At 46.7% G+C, this 17,584-nt stretch overlaps 1 protein-coding gene across 2 annotated transcripts; it reads right to left on the bottom strand.

Moving 5' to 3' along the window:
• Window positions 1-739: 739 nt before the first annotated feature.
• On the bottom strand, window positions 740-9,741 carry LOC122432513 (pyridoxal phosphate binding protein). Of its 2 annotated transcripts, XM_043454499.1 has the most exons (9): window positions 9,571-9,695; window positions 8,556-8,601; window positions 6,741-6,848; window positions 6,615-6,650; window positions 6,053-6,128; window positions 5,335-5,469; window positions 3,358-3,500; window positions 2,828-2,926; window positions 740-2,099 (listed from the first exon to the last, which is right to left on the bottom strand). In XM_043454499.1, exons 3-9 carry the CDS (start codon window positions 6,789-6,791, stop codon window positions 1,968-1,970), a joined length of 672 nt encoding a protein of 223 aa, XP_043310434.1. In that variant the 5' UTR covers window positions 6,792-6,848; window positions 8,556-8,601; window positions 9,571-9,695; the 3' UTR covers window positions 740-1,967. The 2 variants fall into 2 exon arrangements, with proteins under 2 accessions (XP_043310434.1, XP_043310433.1); XM_043454498.1 differs by lacking the exon at window positions 8,556-8,601 and having other exon boundaries at window positions 9,571-9,741.
• Between the last annotated feature and the right edge of the window lie 7,843 nt (window positions 9,742-17,584).

Here is a 17,584-nt window from a genome sequence, read left to right as displayed (position 1 = left end):
CATGCCACGCAACCAAATAAATAAACAATCTCCATTAGAAACCATTCTCCCAATAGATAAACACATTAAAAACAGGGTGATGCTAGATGACAGTCTCTCCCAGGATAATTTGCTGACAGTGGCACCCCAAAGCTTGCCCCTCAGGTTAGCCAATGTCGCCACCTAGAGGTAGCTTTGTCTCTTAACAGCAAGAAGCCACCTCTTCATAATTCCTGAAATGTGAACATTTCACTTTCTGGCCTTTATAACTTCAGAATCCCTCCTTTTATCTGCAGTGTGGCTTTGGCTGCATCTGTGACTCTTGGGTCCCTTGGGCTTCAAGGAGATCCAACCAGTCAATCCTAAAGGAAATCAGTCCTGAATATTTATTGGAAAGACTGACACTGAAGCTGAAGCTCCAATACTTTGGCCACCTGATGCGAAGAACCGACTAATTGGAAGAGACCCTGATGCTGGGAAAGATTGAGGGCAGGGGGAGAAGGGGACGACAGAGGATGAGATGGTTGGATGGTATCACCAACTCAGTGGACATGAGTTTGAGCAAGCTCCGGGAGCTGGTGATGGACAGGGAAGCCTGGCATGCTGCAGTCCATGGGGTCGCAAAGAGTCGGACACGACTGAGTGAACTGTGGCCTAAGGCACGCCTTTCTTGTAAGCTGTGCAATGCCAGGATGGGTGTGGTGGCTTCCAGTTGGGTCCAGTGCCCCCTCCTGTTAGACTCACTCACTACACCAGATCGTAGAAAATAAATCTTTTAATTGCTTTGTAATTAGCACAGAAGTTGTACTTCAAACTCACATTTTTATTTAATAGATGCTGAATTATCACACTAGAGCTTTGATTCAAACAGTATAGGAATCGTAATGGTTTAAGTTTTACAAAATTGCATTCGGCAGCAGCATCATGGGAGTTGTTGTCATACAATTAAAAGACTGGGGTTTGAATAAATTAAAAAAACCCACCTAGAAAACAAAGGATGACCCAGACTATAGCTGTCTGTTGTAACTGCCTGAGAATTGTGCTTTCTGGGTTTTGAAGAGCTAGCTACTCTATTAACAATCTAGAGTTGCAAATTCCTGTCTTATAAATATGGTCGGGAGGGGAAGCTATAAATGCGCCTAGAAAGTACTCCCAGGAATAGGACCCTCAAAGCCAAGTCTTGTTGAAACTGTGAGCCTGAACTGGCTTTGGGGGAAATCTTTAATTTCTGGGGAGCTACTGGAGATCCACTGGTGTTTGATATGAAATCATCACAGCAAGGACCCTGGTGGCAGAAAAATCGTATCTTTCGATTCTCATCACCACAGGGCCTCAGGGAAAAGCTCCAAGTCCTGTCTCTGGAGGGGACGGTAGGAAGGCCCGAGGCCCACTCATGGTAGTCGCCCTGTAATTTTCAGGGTCACAGGGTGGTTGATGGATGACACAACTCGCATCGGCCACAATATGGGCGTGGGGGATTAACTCGAGCTGGGTCCTGAAGTTACCCAAAGTTGCCATCTGGAGTGGAGACTGGTGTTAACTGGGTGGGATGGAAACGGGGGCGGGGACAGAGACCATGCTGCTCTGGCGTGGCAGAGGTGACTGCTCTGTGGGGTTTGTACGGAGTTGGCAACAGGGATTTTCTATCCAAGTGGATGACGAGTGGGAATCCCTCTGACTGTGGCGATTACAGGCAACACCTGGGGAACGCATTCCTGGGCAGAGTTCAAGCCTGAACTCAACTCCTGGCCCTGACCTAGGCATCTGATCTGCAGAAACGTCTGGATTCCTCAAATCCAGTCCAAAGCCACTGCTTGCAGTGAGCTTCCTGTGTCACACACTACATAAGACACTTCCCATCCACACACATCGCCCTGGGCATGCTCTCGTCAGGTCCCCAGGAGGGCGTGGAGATGCGGTGACTTGGGGCCGTGGAAGATGGAGGCCCAGGTGAGCGCACAGTGAGTCTTCCTGGATCCGGCTTCGGGTCAGTGTGCCTGGGCCACTTCCTCCGGGGCCTTCAGCTCTGCTGCGGGCGTGTTTGGGGCTACTTTCTTGGAGTAATCTCGCTCTCCAAAAATGGTGCTTCCGATGCGGACGTTTGTAGATCCCACTTCAATCTGTGGGGAAGAAGGAGGGGCTGAGTTTAAAACAATAATAATGATGCAGCAGATGCTGAAGCTGTGTCTCATATGACAATGCAGCTGAAGGACTGTGGGGTCCACCCAAAGGGGTGTTCATGTCAGAGAGCCGTCCTGCAGACCACACGCCCTTCTCACATGCTGGGGTGGCAGAGATGAGCAAGCCTCCGTGTGAGTGAGTGAGCACAGGAGTGAATTCCATCTTACGTAGAAACACCAAGCATTTTGGCATCATGCTAATATACTCTATCTTCCACTCGTGTGACTACTGTAAATCCAGAGGAAGGTTTTACAGTGTGGTTCTTTCCGCTCTGGAAGATCGTGCATGTGAGTCGCTAACACAGCACACCTCTCAGTCTGCGCTCAGAGCCGCTGCATCCTGGGGGGAATCTATGCGTACGATCAGACATCAGACACTTCGTCAGGACTCGGTGTCATGTGACCATGCCCAAGCATGAACACAGGGAAACGCCTTTTTAAAACGCTGCAGTTTCATTTCTTTTGATTTTCCTTTCGATTCCACTTAGGGAATTAAACTGAATTCTTTTTTCTTTTTTAAATGAGGTGTCAAGCTGTAATTTCTGTACACTTCATTTCAAAAAAAAAGAAGGGGCTGGGGACATAGGTGAGATACTGCTGCGTGGTGTCTCGATGCGACGGCGAGGCGTTGCCTTTGGACCCGTCCTGGAGGCACCCGAGACACTCACCGCGTGCTGGAAGTCCACGGACATGCCCATGCTCAGCTCCACCTGGTCGGGAGGGACGCCCAGCTTCCTGCACAGCTCCTCCCGGAGGGACAGCAACACCTGACGGAGAGACAGGCGTGACGCCATTTTACCCCTGCCTTCGCCGAGGATGGCTGAACGGGGCTGAGCCTCAACACCTCTGATAGAGACTACTTCTTTATTCCTCGTGGCTTCGAGGCCTGTCAACACCACCACGAGTCACTGAAAGGGTTTGCAGCAAATTCTCCTACTTTCAAGAAAACTGTCACCCGTCGGAGAGGAAGCCGGAGCTCCTTTTCTCTGAAGACCATGTGTCAGGCAGGTTCAGGCCGAGTGGAGAAGGGTCTGTGGGGGTTTGGGGGACCTGTTCCCGTTTTCCGTGTGAGGAGTTTAAGCGGGTGATCAAGTAACACGACAAGAGACGTCCGGAAAAGTGTGTGGAGCTGACGGCAGCAGCCAGCCCTGTACCCTCACTGGACGTGAGCAGCGCCCCCACCCTGGGCCCCGGGTACCTGGAAGTCCGGGTTCGGTCCTTGACTAAGATCGTGCCCAAAGCTCCCGATGGTCATCAGCCCCACGAACTCCAGGCTGGGGCACTTGGCGTTGATGTGTTCCACCAGGGCCGCCGTCTCTGCAGGGGGCAGGCCGTGTTTGCCTTCACAAAAGAGACAGAAGACCGAGAGGTTCTAGGAAGCCAGAGGAGCACCCTTCCCTAGGACAGAGGAGGCAACTCTCAGGCAAGAGGACTTCTTGGGAGAACTTGTCCTCGAGACTGAAATGGTGACTTTACACTGAGCTGTCTGTGTGTGTTGCTCCCCTTCTGACCCGGTCCTGAGTGTCTCAAGGGAAGAGCTATAAACTGGATTCTCTTTATTCTGCCTCAGCATGTGAGGACAGCTATAATAGAAGGAAAAGGGGGGAAAAAAAAAACACTGCTTTTCTTAAAATAGAAGGAAGAAAAATTAATCTTAAAAAAAAAAAATTATCTGGAACTTTCCTGGCAGTTCAGTGGTTAAGATTATGTGCTTCCAGTGTGAGGGTTGGGGGGGAAGCCATCGGGTTTGATATCCCTGGTCAGGGAACTAAGATCCTGCGTGTTGGGTGTGCGGTGGAGCCAAAACTTTTAAAAAGAAAAAAAAAAACACCAAGAAGACTCACATTGCCCAAACGCCAGATTAACCACAGAATTATTTTTCCAAATCTGGTACTTCTACAGTTTCATTAATTTATTAGTGGAATTATAAAATCAAATAAAAATGAAGTATATATCATACAGCTTTGACTAGAACTTTGTGAAATTTACCTGATCTTGCTCATTAAAAACCAGAGAAGGAATCCGTGGCAAAACATTACTTGTTATGCAGGTATGAGGACAGATTCTGTCCCTCCCTCATTTAACAAAGGGAGCTGCTAGTAACACGCCAATCTTTAATTAGGGCAAATGATAGCCATTGTTCAAGAAATGCTGTAATGGACTCGATCTGAAATCCGTTTTGGGTTTACTTATCAGGATAATGTATAATCTAGGTGCATGTACATATAATGCTAATTGTTAAAATTTAGTGAACGCTTCTGTATCAGGCACACATGCCAAGTCAATACAGTTTTTTATTTAATGCAGTAGCTCTGTGGAGTAACTGCTCTCACTTTCTCCATTCTAAAACAAGAGGAGACTGAAGCTCTGGGAGGCTAAGAGCCTTTTTCAAGGTCACAGGGCAAGGAAGTATGGAACTGGGACGTGGATCCCAGCAGCCTGACTCCAGGCCCCAGGCTTGTTCCTTCAGCCTAAGCTCTAAAAGCAAACGACTGGTCTGTAAACACGTATTCTTAGCAGACAGCTAACAAGCAAGATGCACAGGGTCCTATACCAACAGCTTTACCTCCATCTCCACATTCAAGCCTCGCAGCATCCTTGGAACTACTGCTCTGCTATCACTGGCAGGTAAGGAAAGTGAAGGGGAGAAAGGTCAGGTACGTTGCTCAAGGTTCCAGCGCTGGAGTGTGGTGGAGCTCAGACCCCAGGTCTGCCTGGTTTCAGGCCCAGGCTCTGATTTCTGTGCTACACTGCTAACCCAAGCCTTGTCAAGATATTCCCTGACTGGTGCCCACAGTGAGTTTTGTTAGATTTTCTCCCAATAATGGAAACATGATTTTTGAAGGTATAAGAAGCATTACACGTGTACATTTGCAATCTCTTTCGGGAGGGAGGGTGATCTCCGGGAATTTTCAGGATCAAAGTCACACAAGCCCGTTCTTGAGACTCCTTGCTGGCCTCTTCAGAAACTAAGAACGCAGTGAAGAATTACACGTGGACTGGCTTGGAGGTCCTTGTGCCACCGAGACCCTACTTACTTAATGAGATAGCTTACTTAATGGCCCCGCGAGCTCCATCTGTGACCCACTGCATCGGGTACTCAGGCCTGCCATCCGTCCTGCGCTCCACCATATCCTAAGGGGAAAACGTCTGCCATCCCCGTCTGCTCACTTACTCTCCTCTCCGCTGGTGTTTATCTGGACCATAACCTTTAACCTTTCGGGGGAACCTTTTTTCTGCCATGCACTGTTCACTTTGTCGGCCAGCTTCACAGAATCGACCGTCTCCAACATGGAGAGGTTGGGGACAGCTGTAAACGAGAGGGAGGCAAGGTTATAATAGCCACAACTCCTGAGCCTGTACTCCAGAGCCTAAGAGCCGCAACTACTGAAGCCCATGCTCCACTCCAAGAGAAGCCACTGCAGTGAGAAGCTCGTACAATAGAAAAGTAGCTCCTGCCTGCAGCAACAAAGGCCCAGCACAGCCAAAAATAAATAGATAAAAAGAAAATTATGTTCATTACACAATAAAGTGAAACTCAAAAAAAAAAAAAAAAGGACAAAAGTGTTTCCTTTGCTAGCCAAAAAAATTTATTAAAAAAAAATTTTATGGGCTTCAATTCCTTCTAGTTTATTTCAAAGACCGCCAAAAAAATACATGTGTGGTAGGGTAGGTTTCCAACTATAATATCCAGCCAACTGTGAGCTCATTTTGTTCTTATCATGATATTTTTCTTCCCTTTAATCAAGAACTAAGATTTCTTTCCCAAAAGAAGCCCCAAAGCACAAATGGTGACTTAGGGATAATCTAAAATATTCCCTCTTCCACAGAAGGGACTGTAGATGATAAAATGATGAAAAAAACTGTGCTTCATATCTAGAGTTTTATCTTACCCATCAATTTGTTGACATTTTGTTTCTGTAGATGGCCAATGAAGTGCCATTTGATCTCAGGACACGAAGACAGAATCTAAAGAGAAAGAGGTGGTCACGTTTAATTCAGAGTCTGTGGAGGGCTTGCCAGCTCACACACTTCACACGTTCCCTTCTCACCTTTCCAGTCTAAGCGATAAACCACTACTGCATCTTCAGGCAGGCCCTTAAAGACACTTAGAGAAAAACTGAAGCCTTCTGTTTTTCTTCCTTGTTCCTGTCAACTCTCCCCTTCTTTCAGATACTGCCCATTGAGAAGAAACTGGTTAAAGCTTTCAAATCTCAAAAGGATCCAAGGTTACAGCAAGCTTCTAAAATCACCATTTTCAAAAAGCCACAAAGGAGAAAACGATGGTCTTAAGAAAGACAGAAAATCTAGATGAGAAATATTTGGGGCTCACGGCAAACGCAGGCGTTTCTACCATCAGCCTGACTTCCTGCTCTGAAACTCAACTACCAAGGTGGGTCTAATTTCCAACTGAACAGTTAAGATTTAGATATGAAGAATTCAGAGTCCACTTACTTGAGGATTTGATGCTTTTTCAAGCAGTTCCTGAACCTACAGGGTGAAAAATAGAGTAAGTCAGAAGCCTGGCACACCTGACTCTTCTGAGGGCAGTTTACGGGCAGGAAAAGGGCCCTCACATACATAGTTCTCCCCGAAAGTGCGTTGCCCGTGACTGTAGGCCTCTATCACCATGTCTGCAGGTTTGGTTTTGCTGACCGCTACTAGCCGGGGTTGGATGGCTGGGAGATCCTGCCAAGAGGAAAAGAGCCAGATGAGTCAATGTTTGGACTTATTATCCCGATAACTCCTCTAGGGCATCCTGTAGGATCGGCAGAGATCTTTACTTGGCATTCGATAAGATCCATTTTTCCAATATAGCACGGCTATCAATATCAAATAATGTTGATGAAATGTCTTTTGTATGCATGGCATCTAAATCTAATATGTTAGCCACCTTAATATCTAGCAGAGCAGAAGGGACTACCCTGGTGGTCCAGGGGTTAAGACTCTGTGCTTTCAGGGGGTGTGGGTTTGATCCCTGGTCGGGGAACTTAGATCTCACATGCTGCACTGGATGGCCAAAAAATCAATACATGTAAAAACTAAATTTAACAAAAATCTAGCAGAACACCTTTCTTTCTCAGGAGAGCCGGGCAGGTAAGTAAAAGCTTTATTTCCTAGGACTGTGGTCCTTGACCAATATTATCAGTATCATCTGGGTCCCCTCCCAACCCACTGGGTCCGAATCTCAGGCTGGAGTCTAAGAATCCCCTTTAAAACAAACTCTTGAGCTGAGTCTCTTGCATGGCAAGGTTTAAGAATCACTTAGTTAGGAGGAGGTATCACTCTCTGACTATAAGGGAGGCCACTTCTGGCTCCTAAAACCCCAAGGTCAACAGTTTTGGAAACTCATCAGGATCCTGGTGTAACTATCAATACTGCCTATAATATTGCCCCTCAGAAGCAGCCTTAGGGTAACTCTGCAATCTATGTGGCAGAACCAGTGGCAGAGGGGCTTCCCTGGCAATCCAGTGGTTAAGAATCCGCCTTCCAATGGAGGTTCCATCTCTGATCAGGGAACTAAGATCCCACATGCCTTGGGGCAATTAAGCCCATGTCACAACTAGAGAGAAAGGGGGTGTGCCACAAGGAAGATCCTGGATGGTGCAACTAAGACTGGAGCAGTCAAATAAATAAAATACTGGAAAAAAAAAAAGGACCAGTGGCAAAACTGAAGCTTCCCTCATAGCTCAGTCGGTAAAGAATCCGCCTACAATGAAGGAGACCTGGGTTCGATTTCTGGGTTGGGAAGATCCCCTGGAGAAGGAAATGGCAACCCACTCCAGTATTCTTGCTTGGAAAACCCCATGGACAGAGGAGCGTGGGGGGCTACAGTCCATGAGGTCGCAAGAGTTGGACACGACTTAGTGATTAAACCATCACCAGTGGCAGAACTGAGGCAGGGACACAGAAGGCTCTGGACTCAGGATTAGGCTCATCTGACTCCCGATCTCATGGCCATGGCATAAAGAGAGGGCTTCCCTGGATTCTGCAGCAACCAAATCCACACGGAGAAGAGATTTGCCTATCGTCATATGGTTCAGTTTTCATGTACCCCATCAATGTCTGGAATTTTTACAGAATCACAGGCTTCTCAAGGCCACAAAAAGCTAAATCAAAGCGCCAAGAGTTTCCCCCTGTCTTCTGAGGGCTGCACTGCCAATGTCTCATGAGACCACATCATAACTCCGAGGATTAATTATGCTGATGAATTGAGTTTCTAGAAAAAAAGAAAAGTGGAATAGGTGGCCTATCTGCCTGAGAGTTAAGCTGAGAGAAACCCCTAGTTTGATATTTTTTAGGGGGATCTCTAGTTTTTTTCTTGGCAAATCATAAAACATTAATGCCTGAAGCAAGTTTTGAGCTTTCCATGCCTGCATAGATGAGGAAACTTACCACCCAGGTAGTCAGTACTTCACTTGGCTCAAACGGTACAGTCTGCCTGCAATGAGGGAGACCCGGGTTTGATTCCTGGGTCGGGAAGATCCCCTGGAGAAGGAAATGGCTACCCACTCTAGTATTCTTGCCTGGAGAATACCCATGGACAGAGGGGCCCGGCTGGCTACAGTCTGTGGGGCCGCAAAGAGTCAGACACAACTGAGCGACTTCAGTTTCTTTCAAGGTAACATCTACTTAACAGCCAAGCAAAGGTGATGCTAATACAGGTCTTCTGTCTCCGGGCCAGCACTCTGAGCTGACACCATAAATGCTTGAACAAAGAATGTTGACCTCTCCATTCAAGTCTGGCTCACTCCACACCATTCAACTTAAAACTTGCACTGAGGGAGGAAGGTACTGACCTTTAGTCTAAATAAATTCCAAGAGAAGACTAAATATAAATAAGGGAGGGAAAAAACTCCCTGTAAACTGCTTGGGATTGGATGTCAGTTCCCTGCTGCCTCAAACGTGCAAGAGAAGCTCTGGGTGCTTCTCCAGTCGGGTCAATTCACCGTCTTCTTCGCTGGCGGGGGCACTTGACATTTACTTTATGAGCAATCTACCGGATGAGACGCTGCCACACACGTGATCCCCGGCAGACCTGGCCTCCTTTGGGTGCTCCTGTAGTGGGCGTCTTCTCCTGCAGTCTCTGGGTACAGGCCTGGCCTCTCTCCCTTCCGCCAAGGCTGCTGACCCCTACCACGAAGCGGGATGGACAGTGGTCGCGCTGCCTAGAGACTGGTCATTTTCCCGGGATCGCTAACTTGCAGAAAACCTGATAGGAGCTGGGGAACCCCCTTCGCCTTCGCTAGCCTTTTGCGGGGGCTCTGCAGCTTGCGCCAATGCCAAGGCAGCGGGCAGGTCCCGCCCCTCCAGGCGACCCCTCTGCGTCACCGTGACGACCCGTTCCCACGCAGGTGTCCCCCTTCCTCGGCGCGGCCGCCCACCGTCCCCGCATGGTCCCCTTCCTCACCCGCGGCCGCCGCGCCACCGCCTGCTGCACGCGCTCGTTCACTGCTCGCAGAGCGAGGCCGATCCCCAGCTCCGCCGACATGCTGCCAGCTTTCCACATCCCCCAGGGACCAACGTGGAGCCCCGGGCCCGAGCACCCCAGGGCAGAGACCCCTTCCGGTCCCGCCCAGCGCGGGTCTCCGTGAGACCCAATCACCACTAAGCACCGAGTTGTCTTAGCCAATCGCCAGCGCGGGGTGGGACGGAGGTGGTGTGGCGGACAGCCCCGCCCCCTCAGCGGCGCCATCTTGGGGAGGTCGCCGCGGAAGCCCTGCGAGGCTCTTGGGTGCCGCTGCCGTCCTTCCGGTTCCCGCCGCCCGCGCCGGCCCTGCTGTTGCCGCGGAACCCAAGGGGTGCAGAAAACCTGGCGTGCTACCGAGGTCTTATTCCTCTAGAAAGGAGACGTGACTTTTATCTCAGCAGATTCTGGGGAGGAACCATTGAGAGGGAGAGAACTGTTGCTAAAGAACTTGGCGGGGTTTAACAGGCATGGTTGTTTTCCTCGGGTCATCCTTTAATTCTGTGCTGCCCATTGTAAGCCACATATGTAATTTATTTTTATTTTATTTTTGTTCCACATATGTAATTTAAATTTTTCGAATAGGCACACGAAAAATACATTTGTCCTCTAAAGATGTACAACTTGAGAGTTTCAAGTTTATTTGGGCAAGATGAGGTGCCCAGGAGGCAGCAGCTGAGATAGCTGAGGGACTGCTCCAAAGAGGTAGTGGGGGAAGGTCAATATATAAGATTTTGATGCGGGAGAAATTCAGTGCAGTCAGTTGCTTATTTTATAAGAGTTTTCCCCCCTAGTCAGGAGGATCTGATGCCACCATGAAGGGATTTTGTGCTTTTCTAGATAAGAGGAGATGCAAGAATCAGGATCATAAAATCTGTTCCTGAAAATATCCACCTATCTAAAGACCTGTGCCATCAGATTTGGAGCACAGAGTACCTCACTCCACCCTGAACTCCCCCGGGGGTTGCTGATGGTCAACAGCTGCTTGCATCTCATCATATCTAGAAAGGCACTAAATCCCTTCCTGATGACAACAGATACTGGCTGAATAGCTTTTGTAAAATGAGCGCTTAATTGTATTGTCCACCTTCGACAAAATCTTATATATTGAGCTTCCCCCACTGCCTCTTGGGAGCAGTCTCTCAGAGCTATCGGAGGTACTGCCTCCCAGGCTGCAGTCCTCATTTTGCCCCAGATAAAGCTCAACTTGTAGCTCTAAAGTTGTGCATCTTTTTTAGTTGACAGTCACAACCCTTAGAAAGTCAAGTTACCCTAATCTGGAGTGACTGTATTAGACATTCCTAAAGCATAATTATTCTTAATAGAGTTTGTCTAACAGTTCATTGTTGTTGGTGTTCAGTGTAAGGCATCAAGTATTCAACTCTTTGCAACCCCATGGACTGCAGCACACTAGGCCTCCCTGTCCATCACCAACTCCTGGAGCTTGTTCAAATTCCTGTCCATCGAGTCGGTGATGCCATCCAACCATCTCATCCTCTGTTATCCCCTTCTCCTCTTGCCTTCAATCTTTCTCAGCATCAGGGTCTTTTCCAATGAGTCAGTTCTTCTCATCAGGTGGCCAAAGTATTGGAGTTTCAGCTTCATCATCAGTCCTTCCAATGAATATTCAGTACTGGTTGGATCTCCTTGAAGTCCAAGGGATTCTCAAAAGTCTCCAACACCACAGTTCAAAAGCATCAATTCTTTGGCACTCAGCTTTCTTTATGGCCCAACTCTCACATCCACACATGACTACTGGAAAAACCATAACTTTGACTAGATGGACCATTGTTGGCAGAGACATACAAATAGATTCGAAAGATATTTCACAGCTTTGTTTTCCAAACTTAGTTATGACTCAGATATCACAATATAATACTCACTAGTTGTGACAGTTGGAATAAAAAAATTTTAAAAGACTCCTTCCCTTTTTTTCTCTTTTGGTTTCAGGAATTAGATGGTCTAGATAAGTGATCCAGAGAGTTCTGGTCTTAAGGTGTAGGAGGAGTTGTTTCCTCGGAGCAAGAGATAATTTCTTCAAGCTTTCTCTGGAGTCTAAAGAATATTGTGACCACACTGTCAAAAATCATCTTTTTTTGGCCACCTGATTCGAAGAGTCACCTGATGACTCATTGGAAAAGACCCTGATGCTGGAAAAGATTGAAGGCAGGAGGAGAAGTGGATGACAAGAGGATGAGATGGTTGGATGGCATCACTGACTCAATGGACATGAGTTTGAGCAAGCTCCCCACTCTGTGGTCATAGTTTTATAGCCAAGATTTAGACCAGAGAGTGCTCAGATTGGCTCTGATAACAAGGGCAGATTGGTCCCAGCGGGGATTGTCCTTCTCGGGAAGTGGGGTTCTTAGTTTGATCAGCCCCAGGCTGTTGATTATAGGAGAAAACCCTGGAGATAAGGGAACCTGGGTTCATTTTCCTATCCTGTGTCAAAAAAGAGCTAATATTTTTAGGCCATTTTTCTTGTCATTGAGTCATAGCTAGGGTGACCACTCATTAACATTTTTTTTTTTCCCAAGGAGTTCCCAGGCGGAGTGTGGAACCTTAGAGGAAGTGCTTCCCACATTAGCTTGAGAAGTTTGTACCAGATGTTTGCATGCTCAAACCAAACCAAACCAGATCCTCACCTGCCAGGAGTCACACTCAAAATAGAAGGCAAAGAGATGCCCAGAAATCAAAAGCCAAGTGGCAAGAGTGTTCCGAAAAGATGGTAAAGTGATGCCCAGAAATCAAAAGCCAAATGGCATAAATGCCAAACGGGACTTTCCAGTCTCACTAGACCTGTGACCTGGCAGAGTCAGTGCTAGCAGTTAGTTCTGATATAGTTTCTTTTTAGTTCTGATATAGTTTCCAGCAATTTCTTGTGGTTTGTGCATGCTCAGTCACTTTCAGTCCTGTCTGACTCTTTTGTGACCCCATGGACTGTAGCCCACCAGGCTCCTCTTGTCCATGGAATTCTCCAGGCAAGAATACTGGAGTGGGTTGCCATGCCCCTGTCAACTACAAATTGGCACTTGCCAAGAGCATTGCCAACGAGTGAACAACAAAGGCATTTGCCATCTGCATCTACGGAGATTGAACCCAATGCTGCTATAGCTGTTGACGTTCAACAACCCTGGAGGGAGTTCATGGTGGAGTGAGGCACTCTGTACTCCAGGGAATCTGGTGGAACAGGACTTTAGATAGTTGGCTGTTTTTAGTAACAGATTTTATGATCTCAATCCTTTCATCTTCTCATATCTAGAGAAGCCCTGAATTCCTTCATGGTGACATCAGATCCTCCTGACTGAAAAAAAAAAAAAAGAAACCTAAAAAAACAAGTTTTGTAAAATGAGTGCTTCATGGTATTAAACTCCCCCTTCACCAAAACCTTATATATTGACTTTCCCCCACTGCTGCTTTGGAGCAGTCTCTCAGAGCTATCTGAGATGCTGCCTCCCGGGCCGCAGTCCTCATTTTGCCCCAAATAAACTTGCAACTCTCAAGTTGTACATCTTTTTTTGTCGATAACCTCCTCCAGGGGATCTTGATGTGGGGATCGAAACCATGACTCCTGGATCTCCGGCATTGCAGGCTGATCCTTTACTGCTGAGCTATAGGGGAAGTTGGTTTCCTTCAAAAATGTTACTCTATCATTTCCTCTTTTAGCAACTTCTAGATATCAATCAATGGAGAAGGCAATGGCAACCCACTCCAGTACTCTTGCCTGGAAAATCCCATGGACGGAGGAGCCTGGTAGGCTGCAGTCCATGGGGTCGCTAAGAGTCAGACACGACTGAGCGACTTCATTTCCCTTTTCACTTTCATGCATTGGAGAAAGAAATGGCAACCCACTCCAGTGTTCTTGCCTGGAGAATCCCAGGGACAGGGGAGCCTGGTGGGCTGCGGTCTATGGGGTCGCACAGAGTCGGACAAGACTGAAGCGACTTAGCAGCAGCAGCAGCAGCTGCAGATATTAATCAAAGTAAGCAGGGCCAGTCTTTTCTAATTGTGTGCAAAAGTATCAATTTTGAAATATCAAAAGAGCCCCAATTTAGCCATTTTAGGTTGAGCTCTCTTTTAGGTATAATTTCCCCAGTTAACTAGGTACTTGCAAGTATGCACACCATAGGTATTGTACGTGAATCTCGTTGGAGTGTTAGTCAGAGGTTGGTTTTCTGATGCCCCTCGTTTCTGTTTTTGAGAGATCCTGTTTCCCACTTTAAGTTGATCAGGGATAAAAGTCACTAGTGCTTTTAGGGTCCATGTGCTTCTTGTGAACTTAACTCCCCCAGGAGACAGAGTCGTTTCTGCCTGTCTACGTGTCTCGGAGTCTGCCTCCAGCAATCTAAGACCACTGTGGCTGCTCAGATGGCTGAATGGTCAGTTCTTATGTGTCACCCTGGAGGAGCAAGCAGTTCAATTAGTGAGTGGGTTTCCTTATGGGACCACTGCACGATATGAGGACTAGGCCTCCACCACCCCCATAAATTTCTCGGTCCCCTGAGAAAAGTGCAACCAGCCGAGAGGAGCCTTGTTCCTTTTCTTTGCAGCAAAGCTCTTGTACATTCTCATTTTTATGCCGACAGATTCTATAAAGGCAGTCGAATTGAGGTAAAGTGTCAGATCAGCCTCTTAGCGCACCACTCAGCCAAGACCACTCAGTCCCCTACAACGGAGTGACCTTGGCATCTTTCAGCTGAGCCCTGGGTATTCCTCGATTTTTTTTTTCAGTCAAGCAACCCCTTCCCCCATACACACACCCAGTACTTTTCCACTGGGTGGGTAATTCCCCTGGCATCTTCCAGCCAACCTCCCACCCAGTACCTTTCCACTGGGTGGGGATTTCTTGGTATCTTTCAGCTGAGCCCCACTCAGTGTCTAGACCATGAGTGGGGAAGCCCCAGATGTTTCACCGGCTCCCTGCTCCCCCAGTATCTTTCCAACTGGGAGGGGGCATGTAACCTGCTGCCCTGCCAAATGAAACTCAGCATCTCAACCAATACGTGAGATTTGAGAACCAGGAGAGACTTTCCCAAATTTGTTTGGATTCCCCGAGGAGGCAGATGGGTGCAAGGGGCCACTGCTGGAACCAAAGCTCCAGTTCCTTGTGGAGTCCAGGCCAAGGAAGGAAGTCCACTCTGGGTCGCTTTGTCGGACACCCTGTTGACTTAAAAAAAGATGCACAACGTGAGAGTTTCGAGTTAAGTTTTATTTGCGACAAACTGCGGACTGCAGCCCGGGAGGCACCACTTCAGATATCTCTCTGGAGCAGTCTCTCAGACCTGTCTGAGATGATGCCTCCCGGACTGCAGTCTGCATTTTGCCCCAAATAAAACTTAACTGGAAACTCTCACGCTGTGTGTCTTTTTTAGTCGATACATTTTACATAGTCCAGTAAATCCAAAGTAAGGTTTCAATATGTAACCAATAGAAAATGAGATATTTGGATTCTTTCTTATGTATTTGATTTGCAAATCCCAGGGTGTAGTTAGGACTTAAGGCTCAGATCTGATGGTCCACACTGCAATCTCCCCAGTGGCAGGAGCCGACTTCTGGGAGGAGGGCCCAGACAGCTTGGGACAGTCCAGCCTGGGCTCTGCACACTTTTAGCCTATTCCTTAGGTCTATGTGTCCACATCTGGGCCATATGAAGGTCACAGACAGGATGAGGCGCCACGTGACACAGAAGTTGACACCATAAAATACTGAAGTTTAGTAGTCGGATGGTGAAATGCTAGGTGCTTTGGACAAGTAGAAAGATGGATTTTGTTAAGGAAAATACTCTTGGCTGTATGGCTGGACTGTTGAAAGATTCTCAAACATTAATTCAGCTTAATGAATGAGATGCTATTTTGTTGGAGAAGGGTCTAAAATTTGCTCTCCAGGTTGTCTTGTGAGTGGGCTTACTTTGAGCCTTCTTGAAAAAAAGGGCAACATTTATTCTTCTCTCAGTCTTCCTGGACCCTGGGAGACTAAGATAGTTTCATGTCTGCTCTGGGAAAATTACTTTGAACAAAACCTAGGGTTCTTGTCATCAAGGACTTTTGGGTGAGTTTCCATTTACCAGGTACACAAAACTGGGTTTTCTGTAAACTGGGGTTGCAGTAATTGTGTTCAAGTAAAATATCTCTGGATTTGATAATTTCTCCTCCTGCCAGAGTGATAAAAATTAAAACATGACTAGACCAGCCCTTCATGGTGTGAATATACTCACAGATGCTTGTTGTAGAGACGCAAAGTTGGAAGGTGCTAGCCAGCAGTCAGTGGTGGGAGGAGCAAAGATTAAATAGTGGTGAGGGTTATGGTGAAGGGTTGTATAGAGGAAGGATTGGGTGAGCATAACATACTTAAATGGATGTGCTTTTTATTTTTATTACAGATTTTTTTGGGGGATGTTCTGGGTCTTCGCTGTGGCCTGTGAGCTTAGTTGCCCTGCAGCATGTGGGATCTTTTTTTCCCTGACCAGGGATTGAGCCACCCTGCATAGCAAAGTGGATTCTTAACCACTGGACCACAAGGGAAGTTGAAGATATGCTTTTTAGAAAACATTTTAAAAACCATAAATACTCAACAGACCGAGTGATGGGTCATTATGACAGTAAGTAGGAGTATCTTCATTTAATAGGTCAGGTCTTTGAACTGCAAGGTCAGCCTCCCCACCTCAATGGTGTATGTGAGTGTGGCTCCCCCAAAAGTATCAGAAGAGTGATTTAAACTTTCGAGTTAATGAGGAGAGTGGTGGCAAGGCTGGGTGGCAGGGGCACAAGACTGACCCGAGTTGAATCTCGGTTTCATCACTAAACTGTGATCTTGGGCAAGCGACTGAACTCCTCAGTTTCTCGTGTATAAAACAGTCTCTTCTTCAGAGTTGCCGTCAGGATCAATCAAGGTAAACCTGTAACACAAGCTTAGCCGAGTGCTCCCCCAAGCGAGTGCTCAATGAACACGCGTCTCGTCCCTACACCTTATCCATTAGACAACCTTTATTGAGACGTCTTCTCTGTAGAGGAACCGGAGGAGACCAAGGTGAGTGGGACAGGATTTCTTGTGGATTCATTTCTAAGGGACTTCTCATCTCTACCATTTTGTAACCTTATAAAAATAGAAGTAAAGATAATAAAAAAGGATTGTATAGACAAATGAGGATTCCAGTCTCATTATCATTTTAATTTCCTTTTTTTTTTTTTAAACACAGCTGTACTTTTGAGTGAATTTTATTCCACCTTTTCCTCCTCCTTTTTTTCATTTCTTCTCTTCCTCTTTCTGGGACATCGACCATCTAATTTAACCTTTCATTTCCCCCTACTATGTGGTCCTTGAAAGTCACCTCATCACCAGTAACTGTCTTTAAATCACTCCAGTGGTTTGCAAGGACAAAGAGGAAAAGAGATTAGAAAGTCGAATACCCAGAGAAACAGGTTTTATGAACAACTTTCTAAAAATCTAGTATATGTTCTCACCATAAATGCCATCAAGCTTTTAAAATATTCACCTCTGTAGTCTAAGGCCCTGAATTGTGGGGGAAAAAAAATTATGGACTTTAAGATTGTTTCCCTTTGAGTTTACTGTGATTCTTTTGGGAGGATTAAAAAAAAAAAACATAATAAAAAAAGTTGTTGCCTGGTTACTTGACGCTGAAGAGAAACGGACAAATAATGCCCATGTTCCAGTTTAAATGAATTCAGGGAGAGAAGCCGTGACAGCAACCCCTCAGCAAACATGCTGTCACATTTGGCTTTTGAAAACAGCAATACAGACTCTAGAACCCGAGGCTGGGGAGGACCTTTAGAGACCATCTGGTCTTTCCTATGGAGAGGTGGGCATTTAAACCATCCCAAACAGCATAGAATGGCCCCAATTTCTCAGACCATCAGAGAAGACAATGTTATCTGTGTTAATCTCTGGATTCATTTTCTATGTGCAGATAACCACTTCTCCCTGTTTCAAATTTTGTTGT

The sequence above is a fragment of the Cervus canadensis genome, chromosome 31 (genome assembly GCF_019320065.1).
Source record: "Cervus canadensis isolate Bull #8, Minnesota chromosome 31, ASM1932006v1, whole genome shotgun sequence".
NCBI lineage: Eukaryota > Metazoa > Chordata > Mammalia > Artiodactyla > Cervidae > Cervus > Cervus canadensis.
The sequence above is the reverse complement of the archived record's forward strand: the minus strand, read 5'-3'. Positions and strand labels throughout refer to the sequence as shown.

Coding starts and splice junctions, on each gene's coding strand:
- LOC122432513 (XM_043454498.1), bottom strand. CDS start 9,669: ATGTGGAAAGCTGGCAGCATGTCGGCGGAGCTGGGGATCGGCCTCGCT. Junction 6,849..9,570: donor CGGTGGCGCGGCGGCCGCGG/GTGAGGAAGGGG, acceptor TCCTCTTGGCAG/GATCTCCCAGCCATCCAACC. Junction 5,470..6,052: donor AAATGTCAACAAATTGATGG/GTAAGATAAAAC, acceptor TCTCGTTTACAG/CTGTCCCCAACCTCTCCATG.